At 48.2% G+C, this 24599-nt stretch overlaps 1 protein-coding gene across 1 annotated transcript in view; it reads left to right on the top strand.

Annotated features, from left to right (window-relative positions):
- Window positions 1–10598: 10598 nt before the first annotated feature.
- The window catches only part of BACE2 (beta-secretase 2), an 86793-nt gene continuing 72792 nt past the window's right edge, over window positions 10599–24599 (top strand). Inside the window, exon 1 of the mRNA XM_060009790.1 lies at window positions 10599–11096. Within this exon, the coding sequence (XP_059865773.1) occupies window positions 10797–11096 (300 nt within the window). The 5' untranslated portion in view covers window positions 10599–10796. The remainder of the gene's footprint in view (window positions 11097–24599) is intronic.

The raw sequence follows: 24599 nt of genomic DNA, 5'->3' as shown, positions 1-24599 counted from the left end.
TGAGCCCGCGCGTCCGGAGCCTGTTGCTCCGCAACGGGAGAGGCCACAACAGTGAGAGGCCCGCGTACCGCTAAAAAAAAAACAAAAAAAACAAAGACCAAAAGCTAGGCAAAGTATTGCGTGAGCAAAAGATTTGAAAAGTGCGCTTCAGTCTAAGATGAGTAGAGTATGGGGGTGCCTAGGTTAAGGTTAGTGACAAGACAGAGAGGCCTGGGGCAGAGAGCTCTTTCCCTCCAAAAGCTGCTCACACTGGGACCAGCCCCGTTCACCTCGGATTGGTTGTTCTGCCACCATTCAGGCTTCTGGAGACACTCCCTTGCCAGCCAGACAGTTGAAACAACTTCCTCTTTATCATTGAAATTCCTGAGTGTCCTTTTCAGTAATTGCACCCAGTATTTGGTGAGGATTTTTGACCTGATGTCTTTAGCTCAAGGAATGTTTGTATCTTTGGTCTTTGCTTCTCCTCCGTCATTTCAGTTCTACCTTCCTGAAACTTGTGACATGAAAGTCAAAGTCCCCTAGATCCCCTTCCCCATGAATCTATCCTTTCGTGGTCCCCACCTCTTCATCTCTTTACTCTGGGGCTGCCAGCCATTCCCTGACCTACACTGAGCCGCTCACTTACACTTCAGATTTCAGCTCTGTCCCTTTTGCCATGCACTGCCTCTATGAGTTTTTCTTTTATTCTCAAAAATTATGTTTTTATCTCCAAGAATTCTTTTTTGAGCTCCACTCGCATTTTTTTTTTTTTAACAGTAAAACCTCTTATTTCCTTCTTAGAATAGCTCCTGAAATTTCCCTCAGGGGCAAAGTCTTAGAATTCTGTGTTAAGTTCTCCACTGCCCCCTCCGACCAGTGGCTCCCCTTCAGCCGCTGGTTCTCCTGGAGTGTCTGGGAACTTCTCACTGTCTGCACGTATTGGGAAGTAAAAGCTAAGACTGATGAATCTAGGTAGTAGCACAGGTTCTCTCTGTAGCCAGTTTAGTGGGAGTCCTTGGGAGAGGGGAGAATGGGATGGGGGCCGGGTGTCAGCTGATGTGCTTCCTCTTGGGGATGGAGCAGGGGCAGGGTGGGCGCAGGTGCCCAGACCTAAGAACCAGGGCGCTGGGGGTGGTGCTATTTTGAGCCGGGGATGGGGGATGGGCAGTGCCTAGCTGCAGGCCACAGCTGGACAGTCACCCTCTATGTGACGCTCTGGTGGAATTTCTGAGATTTTTAATGAGTTCTCCCGTAACTGCTCTGGGTTTGCCCACCCCATTTCCAGCATTTCTGCTGGTGGGATTTTATTGGTGTCTCTGCAGTATCAAGACAAGGGCCCGGGAGCTCAGGGCAGGGGCCGGGCATGCTTGGGCATTCCACTGCTGCCTGGAGCCCTGCTCCCACCTTTGACAATGGCATCCTACAAGGAAATGCAGCACTGCCCTCTCGGTCTCCACTGTCTGCTAGGACCTTGCCAGACCAGATGTCCCACATCACACAGCAGGCCACCCATGGGGGCGATCTGAGGTCAAGTGCCAGGGTTAGCTGCTTTTTGGAGACCAAGGGCCTTTCTGATTATCTGCCTCTTGGGGTCCTTTGCCTTCACTCCTCCAGCCCCACCCCGATGTCTCACATGGGCTGCTGCACCCTGAGCTTGCGGGGGAGGGCAGTAGGGAGGGCATCCTGTGCCCTGAGCTTGAGAGAGAGGGTGGTTTCTGGGGCCCATGTTGCTTTTTTCTCCTGTGCGAGGTGAAGCTGATCTGATTTAAACTGGACGAGCCAGGGGCTCTGAAACTCCACTGGGCAGGGGAATCTGCTGGGAGGGGGAGGGGGAGATGATGCTGTTTCCCAGCCGTTCCCCACACCCACTGTAGTCTGACTCACATTTTCTCCTGCCCTTTCTTCCTTATTCTTTCCCCTTCACTCCCTCCCTTTTTCATGCTTTTACTTTTTTCCTCCCACAAACTCATAAATCCACATAAAAGACAGTCCCATTCTCTAAATGGCCCCTGTCAAAACAGATGCTTTTGCAGGCGCTAGCTTGAATTTGTCTTCCTCCAGACTTCTACCAGGAAAGGGAAGCGATTTCAGACGGTGACCGAAGTAAAAACAGCACATTAAAGAAGACGTTCGTGCAGAGAATGAGTTGGTCTGTGGCCGGCAACCCGCTTCTGAGTTCACCATTCAAGGACTCTGCCTGCATTGGCACGAATATTCATTAATTACGATGATGTAAAAATCACCGAACTTGAAGGAGCTCTGAACTCCAGAGCTTCGCTGAATGCGGCGAAGATTCCACCCTCTCACCTGTGCCATCATAACCAAGTGAGTCCCAGTCTCTTGAATGAGAAATGGAAACCGTTCCTAGTGCAATGGAAAAGAGCAGCGAAGTTGCAGAGGCAGAGAGAAGGCATCCCGACCACACCCTAGAGCCGAGTGACAGGAAGGATGACAGTGAAGATGGACACTCCCCCAAATCCCAGATATACACAGCCACGGGCACAGAGTCTTAAAATCTAAGACAGTATTTTCCGGAAATGTACAGCATTTCTTGAGTAGCTACTATGTAGCAAAGACTTCCACAAGTGTTGTCCATTTCACCAACTCTAATCATGGTAAGATACACACCTCAGCGGAAAGAACCACTATTTCATGCACCACTGAGAAAAAAAAAATGTTACCGTTAAATCATCATACGATAGTTTCTTAGCACTTAGGTATTTTGTTTAATGCCTAGAAAAGAGGTTTTCGGCCCAATTTAGGTATTGCTATATAAACATAAAATATAGGTGAAAGAAGCTGGTAAGTGATTCTTAAAATTTTTCTTACTCCAGCCAGCTCTCCTGAATCCTTTTGGGACTCACAGTCATCAATGTCTGTGTTTTCCCTACAGCATCAGTCTCTCTGCTATTAAAGTTTGAAGGGATACAGTTTCCTAAGAGTGGCGTGTTAGTTTCCTACTGCTGCTGTAACAAATGACCACCAACTTGGTGGCTTAAAAACAGCATGAATTATTATTATCTTAAACTTCTAAAGGTCAGAGTCTGACTTGGATCTCGCAGGGCTAAAATCAAAGTGCCAACAGGGCTGCTTTCCCTTCTGGTGCCTCTGAAGGAGAATATTTCCTTTGCCTCTACAACTTTCTCAGGTCACCTGAATTCCTTGGCTTGTGGCCCCCCCTCCTCCCTCTTCGAAGCTAGCAACATTGCATCTTTCTGACAGTTCTTCTGTAATCATGGCTCCCTCCGACCACAGCTGGGAAATTGGGATAATCCAGGCTGTTCGCCCAAGCTCAAGGGCCTTAATTTAATCAGGTTTTCAAAGTCCCTTCTGTCATACAAGGTAACTTATTCACAGGTTCCGGGGACAAGGACATGGACATCTTTAGGGGACCATTATCCTGCCACCACAGGGGTTTCCTACTGTGGTCCCCAGGAATCCCCCAGCTCCTGACACCTTTTTGCAAGCATTTATGCTGGGCTTTCTGGACGTTAACAACGGAAAGTTTCAGACAATCCCATGACTCATACACCTTTCTCAAATGATCCTTTAGTGGTTTGGCAACTGAAATGCCCAGGACAGTGGTTTCCACCCATGGCACAGGAATCATGACCAAATGCATGCCTTCTCAGGTGACTAGCATCTGCATCCCGGCTTTGCAGCAGTTACAGTGTGAACAAAGAGAATCATGGGAGCCTAATAAAGCAAGCAAAACCATGCCGATACACAACTCCAGGGGGCGCCATCCATGCTGATTCGATGACAACACACCCCTGGAGGAGGGTGTTTCCTTAGAAACCAAGGCTGAGAGAGCAGAAGAAAGTTGTCTGCGGATGTTCCAGTGGTCTGTGGCAGAAGTCGATCCCAGGTCTCTGGGCTCGCAGTCTTTGGGCCTTCCTTTGGCTGTTACCTCCGCACTCATTCAAAGAGCAGGGCTGGCGGTGGACAAACATTTGGAGACGTCCACGAGTTTGGCAGCCTACCTTTCTAGGTAGAGCCTTGCCTAGGTGGAACCCAGCTGATGTAATATAATACTGATGGGCCTTATTTATCCAAGTGATGTGTTCCTGAAAGTGTACATGGCTTTCTGTAAAGTCATGACCTGTTTTAAATGCACGAGGGAAGGTTGGTATAAGGAAGTCGGAAGTGAGCCCTTACTTCCCTGTGTCCCAAGATCTGCCTGATGAGTCATTTTAAGAAGACAATGTATAAAATAATGACATTTTCAGCAACACGGATGGACCTAGAGATTATCCTACCAAGCGAAGTAAGTCAGAAAGAGAAAAACAAATACCGTATGATATCACTTATATGTGGAATCTGAAATATGACAGAAATGAGCATATCTACAAAACAGAAACAGGCTCACAGACAAAGAGAACAGACTTGTGGTCACCAAGGGGGAGGGGGAGGGGGAGGGAAGGATTGGGAGTTTGGGATTAGAAGATGCAAACCATTATGTGTAGAATGGATAAACAACAAGGGCCTACTGTAGAGCACAGGGAACTATATTCAATATCCTGTGATAAACCATCATGGAAAAGAATATTTTAAAAACATGTATATATATATGTATAACTGACTCACTTTGCTGTACAGCAGAAATTAACACAAGGTTGTAAATCAATTATATGTCAATAAAATTTAAAAAAAATAAGAAGGCAACGTGGTTTAGGAAAAAGAACATAGGCTTGGGCAGTTTATGGACCGGATTCATATCAGGTTGGCTAGTTACTGGCCGTGATCTCAGGCTGACCTTTGACCCTGCCTGGGCGCCCATCTCCACGGCCTGAGCACGGGATGCCCACCTCGGAGAATAAGTCAGAGGATGTGAGTTAGAGCTAAGAGCGTCCAGGATGTTGTGGGAGCTCATTGCTCCTGTCCCTCAGCGTCCCCTCATAAACAGGGACATCCGCCACCCCCGCCTCCCACTGTTTGAGGATCAAGGTGAGATGGGATTTGTGGCTCAGCTCTGAAAGTGGACGGGCACCAGCCGCGGGCACACAGAAGCCATGATAACACAGATGTCTGTATGCTGTGTGCTAATGTGAGCCTTATCATCCTTCTACCCTATGTTGTGCAGGTTTAACTTCTCAACATGAAACGCTAAACTCTCCTTTTCAGTGCCCGTTGTCGCCATCATCCTCACGCACTCCTGCCGTGACCTCCAAATTGGTCTCCGTCTCCAGGCTCACCGCCCTCAACTCTCCTCCACTCAGAAGCTGGAGTGGTGTCTCCAAAAAAGAAGTATATTTACAGTCTGTCTGTGGTCTCTGATGGAAGGGGCTGTCTGGTCTTATTGGTCCATGCGGCTCTGGCTGTAATGTGGCATCTGACACAGACGGGCACTCAACGTATGTCTTTTAAAGGAGCGACGTGGATCCGTGGACGCTGTTGGTAGGCTCTCCCCGGCAGGTGTTCCTCTGGAGGTCCTTCCCAGCTCGACCATCCTGTGATCTTCAGAAAATCCACATCAAAGGGGTGGCCCAAGCCCCGTGACGAAGAGCACAGGATCTGAAATCAGAACTCAGATTTTGAATCTGTGCCTCGGTTGTCATCTGTAAAATGGGAATAATAATGATGCCTGTGGATAGGGTTAGTTATTAGGATTATCTGTTTCACTGAGAACCCTGCCTGGTACTTTCCCCACCAACCCATATTATTTTGAAACAAACCTCACTTCATTCGTAAACACTGCAGTGTATGCCCCCACTAGATGAGAACTCCACACACACACACACTCAGCGCCATTATTACATCTAAAGTGTTAATAATTCCACAACATCATCCAACTAGTGTTCAAATGTCTCTGTCTCATAAGTAACTTTTTCAATATGTTCAAATCGGGATCTAAATAAAGTCCCTAAATCGCAGTTGATTGATAAGGGTCTTGGGACCCTTGTGATCTAGAGCAGGGTTGGCAGACTTTGTCTATAAAGGGTTAGGCAGTACATATTTTAGGTTTTAAGGGCCATACTGTCTCTGTTGCAACTACTTCAGCAAATAGGTGTGGCTGTGTTTCAACAAAGCCTTATTATTATGTTTTTTTTTCAACAAAGCCTTATTAACCAAAACAGGCAGCAGGCCAGATCTGTCTCCCAGGATACGGTTTGCCAACCTGTGGCCTAGAGGCTTAATGAGATTCAGGTTTGATTTTTTGACCAGAACATTTCACAGGCAGCATGGTGGCCTTCCATCAGGAAGCACAGAATGCTGTGTGCTGTTATCAGCTGTGTGTGCTCAGTGCCCAGATCCATTAATTCTTTAGGGGCTGCAAAATGACAACAGTCTAATTCAATCATTCCTTCACTTATTAGCTGCAATACTTCTATAAAGAGGAATTTCCCTTCATCAGTTATTTGGTTCCACTGAGGCATGGTTTGTACAAGAAAGTCAAAATAATAAATGCTCGATTCTTTTCCTTTCTCTGCCAGTTTTTAAAAACAATGAATTGGGTTCCTCAGCATTCTTCAAAGATAAACAATGGACTTTTTAAAAGAACATTATGAACGAATAAGTTTCAACATAATTGAAGTGTTCTGAGCCATTGCAATTACTACTTTTAGTGATGTTTCAATTGTTGCAGCTCTGCCCCAGCTCCTGATAGGACCTCAGGAATCTTTGATAACATCCTTACTTTCTGGTATGACAGAATGTTCCAGGGTCATCTTGTTGGGTTTCTGTTCCAAGCCTGGAGTCAGCCTTCTCCAAGGAGGCCTGGTATAGAGGGAAATGATATTTAGAAACCCTAATTCAGGCACTGGGGATGCTCACGTTTTCTAGGTCTTTTCAGTCAACACAGCAAGGAATCGTTTTTTTGAATTTGAAAGACCTCAGGGATGCATACTGAAATTTCAGGATTATGGGGGCACTGAGCCTCTTCCATCTGAAGTTTTATCTCATTTCTTCCAGGCTCAGATTCCAGATCCTCCTGGAAGCTTTGAAAACTAGCAATTCTGGAGCTCTGCCTCAAGGCACAGGCAGGATCCCCAGTGATCCTAGTGAAGAGTCAGGCTTGAAAATGCCAGGCGTGGATGAAGAGCCCAGTGTGCAATGCTGTCAAGGGGGTGGGTTGGGACAAGGATGGAGAACTGTCCACAGGGACACAGCCTGTCAATGTGTGGGCGCAGAGTGGGAGGTGAGGAGTGAGTGGGGGAGGGGAAGAAGTTGGGACGAGGGGTGCAGGCAGCATTTCCAGTGGGGGGGCATCAGAAGCAGTAGCTGCAGAGAGGCAGGATCACTACAGGTTTAAAAAGCAGAGAAGAGGAGCCTTTAACTTCAACTTTCTTAAGTTGCTGAGAAGGAGCCTGGGGGCAGGTGGGACATGAAGCCGCAGGGGAATGAAGAGATAAATCCACAAGCTTCCTCTGGGCTGCAGGTGGCCTGGGTCCCCCTCCTGCTAAGTCTGGGGGGGCCGCCGCTAGGATAAAGGAAAGCGCCCCTCCATCTAGTCCGCAAACGTAAGGACCAGCTCTTATCTTGCCTTTTCCGCCCAGTTGTTGACACAGTGCCTGGTACAAAGGAATCTTTATATATTGAGAAGGACTTAAGATGCAAACATAGAAACCATAGAAAGCTAGTGCAAAACAACTGTTCTCAAAGTGTGGTCTGACCCTTCAGGGGGTCCTTTAGCTCAAAACTCTTTTTATTTCCTTGTTCACGCTCATTCTCTCCTGCCTGTTGGTAGAATTTTCTAGAGACTTCGTAATAGGCTGAATGTACCATAGAAGCAGATATGAGAATCCAGCTGCCTCCTATTGAGGCAGAGAGGAATTTGCAAAAATGCAAAATAATGTCACTTCTAACTTTTCTCAGAAGTTAGTTTTCATTAAAATGTTATCGATCTTGTGGTGTGATGGGTTTGTTATTATGATTTTTACGTGAATGACTACATACTGTTAAAATGCCTCAGTTCTAGTTCCTCATTTGCTGACTATTGGTAGATATGATCCACATAAACAAAGGCTCTTTGGGGTCCTCAATTTTTAAGAGTGTAAAGGGGGCCTGAGACCAAAAAGTCTGAGAACTGCTGGTATAAAAGGAACTCAGAGCTAGTCCTAAGAGCCAGGGAACATCAACATACGCATCAATGACAATCTTTCTGGCCAAGTGCACCTCGTATTCCTGGAAGGAATCCCTGGTGAGCTCCTTGGGCTGGGGGGTGAGACCCTTCCTCACCTCCTGCTGTCCAGGGACACGATGATGGTGTTTGCTCTTTGCAAGGAGGGAGGGCCCATCCCACTGTAGGGCTTTGGTTTTCCTGAATGGACCAAGGAAGTGTATGGCTGAAAATGGAGGTGCTCAGGCTGGAGGGAGGGAGGGGGAGAAGGGGAGGCTATGGGTGAGGTGAGGGAGCATGGGCCAGTCTGGAGAGGATGCGGGGCTGCTATCAAGGAGTGAGGGGGTCACCTCCTCCCTCCCCACTGCATGGGTCACCAGCACCATGGAAAGTGGCTTCTTTCTTGGAGAAGCCCTTCAAGGATGCTGTAAAGGAAACCCGAAGCCAGCCAACGGGAAGACTGCCACACACGATTTCAGTTAAAACACCTGGGAGGTAAAATGATTGTTCCCCAAATCCAGCCAACACCATAGTTCTGAGTAGGGACCAAGAACTCTAAGACCATTCATAAAAACAGAGACCACAAAGGGTACGGTCATCAGATGCTGTCCCTTCTGCCTGCATCATTTTCTGACGCGGCAGCTCTGCCCTCCATTAAAACTGCACAAGTTTCTCTGTGACTATACCTACTCCACTTGTTTACTCACAAACCTAAACTAACCCCCTTAAAATGAAAAGCTCATGGATACTCATACTAGATGGAGTCTGGAGTGTCCTGAAGGACCAACCTTAATTAGACTGGATTTTTAAAAACTTCTCTTGTGCTGTTTAATTACTAGAGCCAACGTCTGTAATGTTGCAACTTCTATGTCATGTAGCCCATATGTCAGTGTCCTTAATAAATTTCACGGGCTTTTTACAAGGTTACAGTCTTCTGAGAACTGTCTGGATGTCTTTGGAAACCCCTCAAGACTGGACATTGAAGAGTATAAATAACCATTTTTGAAAAAAATTACACTTCTTCTACAACCTTGAATTTGAAATGTGAATATATGAATGTAATAGTTCTGGGATAACTATGCAGATTTATGGGGAATATCAACTTAGGTTATATCACGGGACCCAACCAGGCCTTTCTCTGTGTGGCTGGGGATTCGTTATAGTTGGGATATAGTTTGGGGAAATGTGATTTATAGTTAAAGCCATCTGAAAATCAATACTGCTGAAGATCTCTGACATAAGGGTCCCTTGCAGAGCTAGACCTGATTCTAAAATTGGGAAGACAGCAATAAAAATCAAATCTTGAGTAGAAGTAACTGGAAGCTACAGGGAGGAGGGAAGCTTTCCTCCAACCTCCCCGCTGTTTGAAGATGGGCTTGTTTTTTTTTAAAACAGCCAACGCAATTCAGCTGGAGGAGGTAGAGTTTTCTACTTCTTGTTTCCGTAGAAATCGATGGACTTTAGCTTATGGAATTGTCTCCCCTGCGTTTCGTATCTAAAATAAAATAAAAACCCTTGTGGCTCGCATTACTGAACGCATTTCTGGGTCTCGGTGTCTGTGGCTAAACAAGTATTAATTAGATAATCCGCGGAGAGCCCGGGGGGAGCGGGAAGCGGTGGGGGGGGGGGTGCGGGGAATGGAGGCAGAGCTGTAAATTCAATGGCCCTGATTTTGGATGATGACTGTAACTTGCTGGGTGGACTGAGGGAATCCTGGGGCAGGTGAAGGAGCAGCTACTGGCAGCATCGCATCTGCATTACGGTCGAGCAGTGGGCGGAGAAGCCCAGGCTCAAAGCCAGCTGCGGACGCCACCTCCCCGGCTCAAACGGTGGGCGCAAAGGGAGAACCGAGGCTGGTGCAGCTACAGCAGCCAAGCCCCCTACCTCCCCCAGATTTCTAGAGAGAAGTCTCCAAAGCTCTCGCGTCCTCCCCGGGTTCCCGCAACCCTTGCCTCTCCCAGCCTCCACTCAGACCTCTTCAAAATCACTCAGGGGCCCCCAAAGTGGGGACGGGGGATAGGCAGGAACGGGGCTGGAGGGGGTGGGCACAGAAGAGGCCCCGAGAAGCAGCAGGACCCCAGGGGGCGGGCGGCTGCAGGGCTGCAGGGACGTACTTGGCGAGGGGAGGCGCAGACTCTTTCACTCCTCGAGATGCTCGCGGCTTTTCTGCGTTTCCCTACGCTTCCCTCTGACCCCCACGTCACCCCTGGAAGTCCCCGCCACCAGGGGGCCAGGGAACACCGGCGGGGCAGCCGGGCGCGCGCGGCCAGGGAGCCAGTTGAGGCCCTCGCTGCCCCTTTAAGGGTTCCCGAAACTTTCCCCCCTGGTATCCGATGAGTCTCGTCACATCCGTTGGCCGTGGCAGCCAGGGCGCGTTCCGAGGAAACTGGGGACTCGAGTTTCCCGGAGAAGAGGCGCGGCCCAAGACAAGCGAGGGTGAACAGGGCAGGCCTGGGTGGACCCGGGCGTACCACGCGCCTCGCTTTGACCTTGGCCGGGGAGGGGGGAGGGGCCCGGTCCTTGCGGGGCAGCCGCTGCCCGCCAGAGGGGGCAGCGGCGACCAACTTGCTTAACTTGGCGCGGGCTGGAGCGGCTCCGGCGCCTCCTCCCCGGTCCTCCTCCCGTCCCCCGCCGCCGCCGCCGGCCCCGCTGCGCGCCCAGCCCTGCCCCGCAGCCCAGCGCGCCGCAGAGTCGCTGAGCCGCTGTCGCCGGACGGGACGGGCCCGGCCAGGCGCGCCCCCCGAGCCCCGCCGCGGGCATGGGCGCGCTGGCCCGGGCGCTGCTGCTGCCGCTGCTGGCCCAGTGGCTGCTGCGCGCGGCCCCGGCGCCGGCCCCCGCGCCCTTCACGCTGCCTCTCCGGGTGGCATCGGCCAGCAGCCGCGGGGCGGCGCCCACCCCTGGGCCCGGACCCCCCGCCGAGCCCCGCGCGGACGGCCTGGCGCTCGCCCTGGAGCCCGCCGGGGGTGCAGCCAACTTCTTGGCCATGGTGGATAACCTGCAGGGGGACTCTGGCCGCGGCTACTACCTGGAGATGCTGATCGGGACGCCCCCGCAGAAGGTAGGTCGGTGCGCGCTCGCCAGCCCGCTCGGACCGGGCGCCCTGCAGCCGGGGGGCTCTTGGGGGCGCCCAGCTGTGCCTCCACGCAGCTTAGCGTCGCCCCCAAAACAGCAGCTGTCCCCGGAGAGCAGATCTTGGGGACGCAGAGGGGCTCCGGACCGGGAGCCGGGGCGCGCGCACTCGGGACTCGGAGCGGTGGCAGTCCTGCCCCGGGCGCAGCCGGAGGTGTGTGCAAGCGCTTCAGAACTTGTTAAGCTCTCCGTCTCCGTGTGGCTGCGAGGCGAGAGACCTGTAACTTCCCTCTAATGGGATTGCCTTCTGGCGAGCGACACGTCTTTTCAGCGAGGAGACCTTGCGGTGGGCCCAGGGAGCGATGCTGCTGTTACCGGGGGAATCACTTAGCGTTAATATTCCCGCCCCCTACCCCCGCGCTGTCTCATCGCTAAGGAGGCTCGTGGACGGCCTCCAAAGGCGCAGTACCCTTTCAAAGGGATTCTTGCTTTATCTCAGCTCAGAGCAACCCTGCCCAAGGAGACTCGCTCGCTGGCTGCTCGCGGAGGGAGCAGCGTTTCCCCGGCTCCACTTTCCTCTCTCGGGGTTGGCTGGTCAGCTTCCTCTGGGCTGGCCCTGCTGCTTAGCCCCTCTGCGCCGATCAAAGAGTCTACACACGTGTGGGGAACGTGTTAAATGCAGTAAAGGGACTGGGGAAAAAAAAAAAAAGCGCTGAGCCAGGCTTCCGGGTACCAAGAGGTCTCCCAGTGACAAAATAGAAATAAAATCAAACAGCGATCTTATCCTCATTTTCAATTATTAGCACTTTTTGTAGCAAGAAACAAATGTGCCCAGGCCCGGTCATCTTAAGAAAAACAAAATCCCAGGAGTTGGTTTGGCCCCCTCCTCCTTCCTTCGAAACTACCTAATCTGTGAGTTGAAGTCAAGTTTTTCTTATCCATCGAATACGGTGTCTGAAGATACTTTATTTTTAACATTGTCATTTGGGTTTTAATTCAGCCATGATTCCCCCATAAATAGCACATACTCATGACTTTGGTGTAATTCTAATTAAATTATTCAAGACTTTCTTAAGAGGAAAGACATGCCATGCTAATCTCTTTAAAAAAAGAAACTCTACTGAATAACTTCTATACTTGTTTAATTAGTTTAAAAAAGAAAAGCCTTCAAAAATGTATTTCGGCTCAAAACTTTGATTCTAGTTGCCTTTCATCTAAGCGCTGTCTTTGGCATCTCCTCGGGTGGATGGTGGCTGGAGAGCAGGGGGAGGGCGGGGGGGGGGTGTGTGGAGAGTCAGCTGAGGAAGCTTAACTTGACAAGAGGTTGGAGCTGGTAAAAGCCACCACGTGAGAACACGCGCTGGTGGTGAGAACCTGGTACATTTCACTTTTCCCAAGATTTCATGAGATAGTGTGAACCTCTTTTTGTGGCCCAAGGATAATCTTTTGGAACAGGCCTTAAATCAGTCACCACTTGGGAAATGTGTGCCTTGATGTTTTAAGTGGAAGGGAATTCTCTCAACTAAAGTAAAGTAAATTTGGGCAGTTTGGGTCCTGACGCCTGTCTTCCTCCAGAGAGGAGGGGAAGGGAAAAAGGCATCTAGAAGAACGAGAAAATATTTCTCTTGGGCTTGCAAAAAAACAAACAAAACAACTTTTCTAAATAATAGTTTGTCTTTATTAATTAATCCAATGACCTTTACTCTAAAATAATGAAGTTTAATGAATTAACAAGAATGTATTGAGTATATTATGCCGATATCTTTACCTTGGCCAAGGAAATAGCTCATTCAAGGTTAGTTCTCAGTTACACATTCGCATGTTTCCGGGGAGGGCTGTTTTAAACAATCCAGATTTAATTTTTACACTTGATGGGAAGTGAAATATTCTGTGCCTCCTTCTTGGCCTGATTTAGTAATAAGCTGCTTTATAGCAGAATTCACGTGTGCGCTTTCCAGATGCCTACTGTAAACTCTTAGGTGTTAATGACGAGGGCATCAGGATTCATTTCTTGCCTACCTCCCCCTGAAACATCTCCGACCACCAGTCAGGTATTTGCAGCAGGCCAGAGGGGGCAGCCATGGGGGGACTTCTGAACTTGAAGGAAGTTTTTTCCTGCTCTGTTAATCGCCGAGAGTCACGCATATGTTCTCTGCTAATTCTCTGAAGCCTAAAAGAAAACTTGCTTAGGTGGCGAGAAAAATGGAATTGTACATTCAAGCAGTAAATAATCAAGAATTTTTTGAAAATTAAATAATAGTCATAGCTAGTGTGGAGGGCTCCCCTCGTGCCTAGCACTGTGCCGTGTGCCTAACGTGCCACTGTAGGAAATCCTCACAACAGCTCCAAGGTCTTACCCTGATACAGGGGATGGAACAGCTGAGACTTGGAGAGGTTGAATGACTTTCCCAGGGCAACGGGACAAAAGGAAAGCACCAGAAGTTGAACCCAGGCAGCTGGACTCCAGAACCCAAGTTCTCAATGACCTGGCAGATACCTGGTCCCTTCCCTTCCTCCCTTCCGACTTCTTTTCTTTGGTTTTTGGCCTCCTGTCACCCTTTTCAGCCAGAGATCTCTGAACCGTACACCCCAAGGTATTAGGAACTTAACACGTGACACAAACTGGACTCTCCCAGTCCCTGCCGTTCCCTCCATCGAGTCCCCTTCCTTGCAGGCAAAGCTCAAGGCTCAGCTTCATGAATAATTGGATCCAGGTGTGCATAGGAGCGACCATGTGGGAAGATTCAACAGGAACCAGAGCCCCGCCATCCCTGCTCTCCCATGGGAAAGGCAACTGTTGGAAATGTGCTCATTCCCTGAATGCTTTAATCAAGAACAGGGGTCCCTCATTCTGCCTGACACCCTTCAAGACATCGCAGTCATGCGCCCGGAGGGCCGTGTGTGAGCAGCCTCACGTTGGCATGGAGATGAGCGCCGAGGCTCTGACACCACTCTGTGACTTCTCTCTAACAGTGGAGAACCAACAGCTGCTTGAACCATGTAATTTGGTCTTATTAATAATAATAATGGTGTTCTAAAGTGATTATAATTACAGCAGTTTCCATTATTTTTTTTAAAAAAAGACTTCCACGCTAACACAATAAATCCAACTGAAGAAGCTGAAGGTCTGAGGCTATATACCTGGTAATGGCTTCAAAAAGTCTTTTGGGGTTTCTGTTGAAAGATTTTCTGTCATCTCCACTAATAGAGATAAAACAGCAAAATGCGTCTCGGATTTAAACATTGGAATGTATGTGAAGAGCTAACGAATTATTTGGGGGACTCACATTTTAATCATGGCACGTGGGCTTACTTGCTTCTTAGTACACAGTCATCTGGAAGATTTTGGATTGAAGATATGTATCTGTCGTATACAATTTAAAAGTTTGTCCTTTTCAGAATAAGCCACCCAGTGTCCTCAAATTACATGAAGCTCACTGCAGGGGAGGCTGAAAAAGGGTCAGCAAGAAGAAATTTGATGGAAAAAATTGAGACGGACCAAAGAATGGACCACTGGGATGGGAAGAGCCAGAAAGTCAAAGCTCGGTTCCCACCAGCTCCTTTCGGGGGGAAAGATGCCCTTCCTGAGCTTTGGAGCAATAATTCAACACCAAAGGCTTTATTATGGAGGACTGTGAAAGGCCAGGCCAAGGAATCCGCTCCGAACAACTTGGAGAGACAGAGTCTGAGAAATCGTTAACAACTGTGTATTGATAGCTAACCTTGATTTCAGGCTTATTGGGTCCTGGACACCATGCTAAGCATTTTGCCTGGATCACTTCATTTTCTCTTCACAACAGCATGTACCTGCTGAAGTACGTACGGTTATTTGACTTGGTTTTCAGATGGGGAAACTGAGGCTCAGAGAGGCCAAGTCATTTGGCCCAAGTCACACGGATGAGTGCCTGAGCGGGCTTATCCGTCAGGTCTGCCCCAGTCCACAGTCTAAGCACTTCACCGCTCTGCACGCTGCTGTTTGAGTTGCAGTGACTTTCTTTCTTAAAGAACCATCTTTATTTATCTGTGAATGACTTGGAGGTAGTGGGAAGCGTCCTGGACCCACTGCAGGGGCCCAGATCCTAGTGGCATTACATACTTGACGAGGGGCAGGTGGCAAGCTCCCCGTGCTTCCTTTTCCCCATTGGTTGAAGATCTTTTAAGTTCTTCTTAGTTCCCTGCAGCTGCTGTAATAAATGACCACAAACTAGGTGACTTAAAACAATAGAAACATACTCTCTCAGAGTTCTGGAGGCCAGGAGTCCAAAGTCAAGGTGTCTGTGTGGCTGCACTCCCTCCGAAGGCTCTGAGGGAGGATCCTTCCTGCTGCTTCCAGATTCTCGTAGCTGCAGGCAGTCCTTGGTGTTCCCTGGCTCGTAGCTGCATCCCTCCCATCTCTTCCTCTGTCTTCCTGTAACATTCTCCCCCCAACCTCATGTTTCTATGTCCAAATTTGCCGCCTGTTATGAGGACACCAGCCTTTCGATGAGGGCCATCGTGATCCATTCTGACCTCGTCGTAGCTTGATACATCTATCAAGACGGGAACTGGGGTTTAGGTCCTCAGCATTCCTTTTTTTTGGCGGGGTTTGGGGGACACAACCCATAACAAGTTCATTCTAAGTTTATCATTCTGTGGATTTTTTTTCTTTCATTCTACCCCATCTTTTAATTGCTGATAATTTTAATTTGGAATTCAAGTATAATTTTCATCAAAGGCAGCAGCACATGGTGGTTTTGGTGTTGTGTCGACACAGAGTCTGTGACAAGATATTGTGCTGGGAACGGGGGAGGGGGGCGGGGAGGGGAGGGGAGGGTTTGGGTTATTTTCTGTATTTTGGTATCAGTCTCCTCACTAGAGAGTAATCGCTTAAATTTTTTAAATGTCTTTTGTCGTGTTGCATTAATTCTAGAATTGCTGTAATTATTGCATAACCTGGGAAAAGCCCACTTAGACAAGCTCAGATCACTGGTATTTAAATACGGATGACTCACAAATACTCATGTTGAAAGCTGTGTTTCATGTTTTAAAGACTTTGTAAGGCATCTGTCACCCCTTTTCAATGGAATCTGTTTGATATGAAATCCACTCCTTTTCCCCTCAAGCATCTCCAGAGTTTTCTAGACTCTTCTGCCTGACTTCCCTTGTTGTCGGTAGGTGGCTTGACCTCCTCTGGGCTTCCTGTTTCCTCCTAGAATGATCGCTGACCCCGTTCTAACTAAAACCAAAAGGGAAAGGTCGAGGTGAGCCATGGCGAGAGGGATTTCTCCTCCACGGTGGGCTGGGTCAGGCCTGAGGAGAGGAACTCAGAGGCGGCATTTCCCTTCCTCGGGGTGTGGGACAGCACGCCGTGGGTTTATTTTATATTCCAGACACTGAATGGAACAGGTCAAGCATGGATTCAGGGTCCACCTGGGCTGAGGATGGGGTTGGTGGCTGCGGACTCTCGCCCCAGCCCCAGGCAGAGGGCAGCAGGGGTGGGCGTTGGGTCCCGTCTGATGCTGAGAAAGGCGCTTCTCCCTGGAGCCTAAGAGCCTTCTTTTAGGACTAACAATGGGCTTTCTGCTTACACTTGGCTCCCCTGCCATCTGTCACAGGTTCCTCCTTTGCACTCACTCTGTTCTCCTTGCCCAGCCCGGGCTGAATGTTGACAGTGGACCTCATTGTTTGTTAGTGACAACGGATACCACCTGGAAAACAGAACCCACCTGTGAGGCAGGTGGACGGCCCACCTCGGCTTCTGTGCCTCGTGCATGGATACTGAGGGGTATGGTGTGAGTTAAGGTGTGTGTCCCATATTCTGGGCCAGTTTCCCGGGCTGTGGAGAATGTGTGTGTGATGCCTGGTTGGACTGGCTGTCATGTGGCCCCCCTTCATCCTCTCCTGGACTATTTGCTTTTTTTGCCTATCGCTACTCAATCAAAAAGTCGCTTTTTTGCTCTTGGAATTCTCGAAGAGGTGAAGAGACTCTTGGAGAGCCGACGTCACCACAGGAAGGAAACAAAACGCGTAGGTTTGTTTCTGAGTGAATGCTTGCTACCCCGCACAGGTCTCAGGTTGGGCGTTTCCTAGTTTTATTATACGGCGCATCATATTCCAGTACCTAGAAACACACAGTCTCAGCCCTGCCATTTTAGAAAGATGAAGAGGACTGTCTGCGGGGTAAAGGGTGATGTCCTGGGCCGGCTTCATCGTGCCCATGAGCCATAAAGGGCGGTGGAAAACCTCTCCCTCCATTTCCCACTAGACTGAGGACACAGGGGAGGAGGGTTTACACCCGGCCCTCCTAAGGAGCCTGCGCACCTCCAGCCCTCCCCAGCCCCCTGCTGGATACATGCACTTCTTGGCAGTGGGCTGAGAACGACTTCAGCTTGTCTGCCCTGCAAACCCCCTGCCAGAAACCCAAGAGGACCACCCACAAGGCAGCCCCCTCAGAAGGGGGCACTGTGGGGAAAAAGGGTGGAAAGCGCGAATCAAAAAGGTTTCCAGGTAGCCTAGGGAGGGCGGGATAATCAGGTCTGACCCCCTTTCAGGGCAGGATACGTTGCCAGAAGGGAAGCTGCTGCTTGGTGAAGGTGGGTGTGGACTCCAAGCCCCACACATCGGGCTGCCTCCTGGGGAAATTCATTAGCTTTTCCCAATCAGACAGGCCACCAAGGAGCAGGCAAGTCTGCGCGTTTGTCACAGCCTTTGGGAATTAGGCGTTTCTGCTGCTCATCCCAGATGGGCTGCTTGCCAGATATTGATGTGGGCGAGCAAGTTCTTCAGCCTTTCCGGGCCTCAGTTTCCTCGTCTGTAAACAGGGGATCTCACCAGGTAACCTGAGACGCTTCCTAGAAGCTCTGACACTCAGTGATTATAATCCGTTTTGTTGGGGAGAGCTTCCGATAGCCCTAATTTTCAGCAGCTGCCTGCAGGTGCGTCCCCCGGGGGTCTGTTAAGATGCAGAATCTGGTTCAGGCCCTGGGGAGCTGGAGGAGGCTGGGTGCTGCTGGCTCCAAGGGCAGAACTGGAGTCCTTGCTCCGCCAACTAGGGGGCTGCAGGGAGGACTAAGCACGCCTTGTAGGGTTGGTTACAAATACAGATTCCCAAGACCCAGGCCAGACTGACAGGGCGAGAGAGCCCGCACCGGGGCCTGAGAATCTGCATTTTATCACGTCTCTCAACTCCATCCGCCACTTAAGCAACAAGCCTGGCCCCATCCCTTGGACACTATTTGGAGGCCACGAAGAAGCCAGAGTCTCCTCTGCTGGGTGGTTTCCTGAACGGAATCGGTAGGTTCTTTCATCTTCCTAAAGGCTGTTGTCTGATTAAGTGTTAACTCTGCCCATCTAGGAAATCTCTACCTGTAGCAGACTGGGTTCCGGAAGCTTCCTTGCACTTGGCAGGTTGGAAAGGTGGAGTGCGCATTCTCCAGAGCAAGAGCTCTAGGGCCGTGCTGTTCAAAGTCTCTGTGCTGACTGTATCCTTTTTAAATTTCCAGTCTGTCCCGATCAGTCCATTGTAAATCAATGAAAATGAATTACTTGGAAAAGGAAAGTTTAAACGACATACACGTACAAGAGCCGTATTTCAAATGATTAGATTCAGCGGACATCCGTTGTTCTGCGCTGGAAAGTTTGCTTGCGCTCAGAGTTTCCAGGGCTTCCTCCCCCATCCTGTGGTTACCTTATTGCTGACACGTAACCATTTGTTTGTGGATGGGTGCTACCCGCAGGGCATTCATGGAGTACAAGTTAGAAGCTGTTACAGATGGTTCCACTTACGTTTGTTTCGCCACCTCCCGTCTTTAGCGGGACAGTGGTCATTTTCACTAAAGCAAAAACGAAATGTGAGTGTTGGGTTCTCGGCTTTTAGCCCTCTCAAGAGGGGGTGGGTATAGAGCTTTATCCTAGGGGTAGCAAGTAAGTCTAACTCAGTGGTTCCCGATCCAGGGAAATCGTATTCTCCAGGTTACATTGGGCTCTCTCTGGAGACGTTCTTGGTGTCACAGTTTGGGTGGTACCACTGGCATCTGGTGGCTGGAGGCCAGCGATGCTGCTTGACATCCTACAATGCACAGGACAGAGAGCCCCTCACCCAACAGAAGATTACCTGTTCCCAAATGTCAGCAGTACCAGGGATCTGAAATCCTGCCCAGAGCAGGGAGGGAGGCTGTCCGTCAGAAGCCTCTGTGTGGGCACCAGTGGGGAGTGGCAGCAGGCTCACACCTGTGGGTCTCCGGATCTTTGCAATCCTGTCTTGTTCCAGTGCCATGGTTCTCCTTGCCAGATGCAGTAAGGCACTTCTAACTCGAGTGATTGGGGATTAAAGAGGTGAAAGAATTTTGAACTAGACTCAAAGGATGAGCATGCTTTATTCCTTCATTCTGTGTATTTATTAAGCACCTGCTGTATGCCAGGCCCTATCCTAAGCCCAGGGATGCAACAGTCAACTAGACGAAGATGACCTTTGCTTTTCTAGAACCTGCGTGCTTGTTGGGAAGACAGATTGTAAAGCAAGTAAACAGAATTTTTGATGGGTACCGAGAGACCGTACAGCCTGGTGACGGGCGTGGGTAAAGACCCCTTTAGAAAGGGGGACCCGTGTTCCAGGATGAAGCCGGGCAGCAAAGCCTGTACCAGGAGGGCAGACAGCACCAGCACAGTGGGCCACGGGGAGCCGCTCCGACATGCCCGGCCTTTGGAGCAGTTCCTTATTCATCTGCTTTAAAATTGTGCTTTGAGGTTCGATGTTATTAGAACCAAGGCCTTGCAAAGTATGAAAACATTATGCCACATGCTTCTAGGTCATGTGTGTGCAGGGTGTGAGGAGTTGGGGGAGGGGAGTTAAGTATGGTTGTCAGGGAGAGTTTCTGAATAAGGAAGGAAAGTTAAACTCGGGGTGCCAGGGGTGGTGGGGTGCAGGAGACCACTTAGACTTGGGTCTTGGTTTGGGTTTCCCCAGAAACAGACTGAGATGAGCATGTGAGTTGGACAGTTCACTTGGAAGGGGATGGGGCAGTGAGGGGAGGGGAAGTGTGGGTGAGGAAAAGGTTGCAGGCATGGGCAGTGGGCTCAGTCCCCTGGGATCTCTGAGAGGGAATGTCACCTAGACTCAGCTGTCCCAGCTGAAGGGCAAAGGAGCTGGACAGTTATCATCCACTCCGGTTGGTCCTGGGTGAGGGCTAACGGGGGCAGGTTTGTGGTCCTGCAGCTGCTGGCGAGAGAAGCCGGCAGGCAGCGTCCCAGGAGACTTTAGGGTCAGGGGCACAGAATTATCGGCATCAGCGCAATGTACGGCGGCCACGGCATCCCTCCTGCCTGGAGCCATGGCTGGCCCAGGCTGGGCTAATATTTGAGGCATAAAAGAATGATTACTCTCTACCGCTGAATGTATTTGAGAGCATCGTTTGGGCCCACGAGTCACAAAGCGGTTTTAAAGCTCTGCTTTAAAATCCTAACTTCCTGGAGTGTTCTAGAATCTAACTCACGAAAGCCTCTGTGAGTCAGTCCGGAGCGAGCCTCTCATTGCTGCGTGTACTTTGAACTTCTTTCTGGAAAAGGAGGATGTGATGTGTAAGCACTGGGAGAACATGGTTGGGGGGCAGAGAGAGATTTCGTTTGAGGTTAAAAACAACCACAAAACCTCCTTTGAAAATCGAATGCTGTGAACATAAGGATTTTCAAAACCTTTTGAGTGGCTGGCGCTTTGTGATGTAGAAGAGCAGGGATGCAGAGGACACAAAACTGCCAAGTTCCTGATCCGGGGACACTGACGTGTCATCTAATCTGTAACCACGTTCACCCAAGCGTCGCTCCCATGTGTGTGTAAGAATTCACTACCTAATAGTTTGCTTAGCGTCTCCAGCACATCGATTCTTCAGTAGACACAAATTTCAAAAATATGTAAGAGATTTTTTGTTGTCCTTTGATCAGGAAGCGTGTGTACGTTTTCGCTCATTTACCCTGTAGGATGTGGGTGACTTCCGTTTCCCCACCTCCCTGGTTGCTTCACCCAAATAGGAGATGCTGCAGTGCCCGTTCGGGCTGGGCTGGCGGTCGGGGCGGAGTCCTCACCTTCCTCTCCACGTCTGAGCAGGTACTTCACTTGCCTGCTCATCTCTGTGTCTTCGAACGCACGCCTTGTTGTCCTGGGTTTATGAACCGTGAGGCTGGCCGGAGAACTGAGAAATCCCAGTATTTTGTGTTCAGACTTCTGGGGAGGCAGGGACCTGCTGAAACTCAAATCCGAGCTCATGCCCCAGCCGAGCTTCACCAGAGCTCTGTGGGGGGATCCTGGGGGTCAGCACAGCCAGTGGTCACTGGGACCCTCTTCCCGTTTCCTGCTGGTCCTTCAGTCAGCACCACCTCCGATCCCCACCCAAGGGGGAGTGGAGACACAGGAGCCGGGCAGTCCCGGCTCCTCTGGCCAACAGCACCTTGATGTATCCCTCAGAGACGTTTTTCTTTATTATTGAAGTATAGTTGATTTACAATACTGAATTAGTTTCAGATGTACAGCATAGTGATTCAGTATTTTTATAGATTACATTCCGTTAAAAGTTACTACAAGAGAATGGCTATAATTCCCGGTGCTGTACAATATATCCTGTTGCTTATCTATTTTGTTCATAGTAGTTTGTATCTCTTAATCCCCTAGCCCGATCTTGCCCCTCCCCCTTTCCTCTCTCCAACTGTATATACACTTAGTACATCTTCTTTATCCATTACTATTGATGGACAGTTGGCTTGCTTCCATATCTTGGCTATTGTAAACAGGGCTGCTATGAACATTGGGGTGCATGTGTTTTCTTATTCTTTGGCTATATACTCAGGAGTGGAATGGCTGGATCATATGACAATTCTATTTTTAGTTTTCTGTGGAACCTCCATACTGTTTTCCATAGTGACTTCACCAATTTACATTTCCACCAACAGTGCAGGAGGGTTTCCTTTTCTCCTCATCCTCACCGGTGTTTGTTATTTGTAGACTTTTTGATAATGGCTATTCTAGCAGGTATGAGTTGATATCTCATTGTGGTTTTGATTTGTGTTCCTCTGATGATTAATGATGTTGAGCATCTTTTCATGTGCCTATTGGCCATCTACATCACTTCTATGGAAAAATTTCTATTCAAGTCTTCTTCCAATTTTTTGGTTGGGTTGGGTTTTTTCATATTGTGTTGTATGAGCTGTTTATATATTTTGGATATTATCCATTGTCAGTCATATCATTTGCAAACATTTTCTCCCATTCCAAGGGTTGACTTTTCATTTTCTCAGTGGTTTCCTTTGCTGTGCAAAAGCTTTTAAGTTTAATTAGGCCCCATTTGTTTACATTTTTGCCTTAGGAAACAGAGCCAAAAAAATATTGCTACGATTTATGTCAAAGAGTGTTTTGCCCGTGTTCTCTTCTAGGAGTTTTATGGTTTTAGGTCTTACATTTAAGTCTTTAAACGATTTTGACTTTATTTTTGTATATGGTAGGAGAAAATGTTCTAATTTCATTGTTTTACATGTAGCTGTCCAGTTTTCCCAACACCACTTGTTAAAGAGGCTGTCTTTTCTCCATTGTATTTTCTTGCCTCCTTTGTTATAGATTAATTGACCATAGGGTGTGGGTTTATTTCTGGCTCTCTATTCTGTTCCATTGATCTATGTGTCTGTTTTTGTGTCAGTACCATGCTGTTTTTATTCCTGTAGCTTTGTAGTATAGTCTGAAGTCTGGGAGGGTGATACCTCCAGCTTTGTTCTTCTTTCTCAGGATTGCTTTGGCAATTCAGGGTCTTTTCTGGTTCCATATGAATTTTAGGATTATTTGTCCTAGTTCTGTGAAAAATGCCATGGGTGTTTTGATGGAGATTGCATTAAATCTGTAGATTGCTTTGGGTAGTACGGCCATTTTAACAATATTAATTCTTCCACTCCAAGAGCACAAGATATCTTTACATTTCTTAGTATCGTCTTCAGTTTCTTTCATCAATATTTATAGTTTTCAGAGTACCTAGTCTGAAGGTAAGGTTAAGTTTGTTCCTAGGTATTTTATTCTTTTTGATGTGATTTTAAAGCTTTGTCTTTCTGATAGTTCATTATTACTATATAGAAGAGCAACAGATAACCGAATATTAATCTTGTATACTGCAACTCTGATGAATTCATTTATTAGTTCTAATAGTTTTTTTGGTGGAGACTTTAGGGTTTTCTATGTAGGGTACCCTCAGTCTTGAAGCTATTTTTACATTGTCATCTGCCTTGATGCTGTTGATAAGCCCAGTGCCATTGTGATTTCTGATTTTTGTCTATGAACTGTATATGAACTATACATGAGATATTGTAAATGTGTTATTATTAGACCTGGTATTCTGAAACTTCATGATGATGTCTTTTTTTTTTTTTTTTTTTTTTACACTGGATGCTTGGTGAGTCTTTTCAGTCTCGAATTTGAAGACATTCAGTTCTGAGAAATTTTTTAGTAACTGTTCTCTCCTTTGGACCTCCTATTATCCAGATGCTGGGGCCATCCTGTGTGGTCTCTCCTATTTCCCATCTCTTCGTCTTTTGGTTCTACTTTCCATATTCATTTCTGCTATCTTAATTCCAATTTTCAAGAACGCTTCTGAATGTTTCTCTTTTGATTGTGCCTTATTCTTGTTTCAAAGTTGCATATTACTCTGAGAAAATTATGATTTTCTATTACTCTGAGAAAATTACTCTGAGAAAATTATGATTTTTTTTGAAGTTTTTTCTTCTATTACTCTGAGAAAATTAGGATTTTTTTTTGAAGTTTTCTTTCAGCTTCCTGCCTTATATTCTGAATTCCTTTCCTCAGGGTGTTTGTCATGGTCTCTGCATATCACCTAGAGGCTTTTCTCAAACAGTGGTGATTGTGGCTGTCTTTTTGTATTTAAAAGAGAAACATGACAAGGCTGATTGGAAGTTCAAGGCTGTGTGTACACAGGGTATGGAGTATGTTCTCATTATGTGTGTCCATGTCTAGTTTTTGAAACATGGCAATGGTAATGATTCTGTTACCTGACCTGTGACAGATATTTTCAGTTGAGTGATCAAACTAAAACACTTTCCCCAGTCTCTTCTCTCCAGCCTGAATCTGTTCACTGGAGCATTCTTTGCGACTAAGGACACAGCTGTGGACAATGGGATCTAAATGGGGTCTCCTGAGGGATTTCAGGGAAAGTGTATGTTTTCCTGATAAAGGTGGCAGGTGTGGCTGGGATTATAATTTCTCCTCCCTCCTGTGTTTGATGCAAATGCAACGCCTTCCACAGGGGCAACCAACTTCTGACCTTGAACAGTAGGTCAGGGGGAACAGCAGAGATCTGACACTGACTTTCCCTGAGATGTTTATCTAATACCAACTTTCTCAAGAGACTTCGTGATATGGAGAAAAATAAACCCCTACTTGTTTGGGCTACTCTAAACCTATAGTTTTCTGTTTACTTGCAGCCAAAAGCATTCCAAATGATGCATCATCATATCTTTGGGGGGGAAATAA

This window comes from Delphinus delphis, chromosome 4, assembly GCF_949987515.2.
Source record: "Delphinus delphis chromosome 4, mDelDel1.2, whole genome shotgun sequence".
NCBI classification, from domain to species: domain Eukaryota; kingdom Metazoa; phylum Chordata; class Mammalia; order Artiodactyla; family Delphinidae; genus Delphinus; species Delphinus delphis.
Note: the sequence above shows the minus strand (reverse complement) of the source record. Positions and strands in the feature narration are given on the sequence as shown.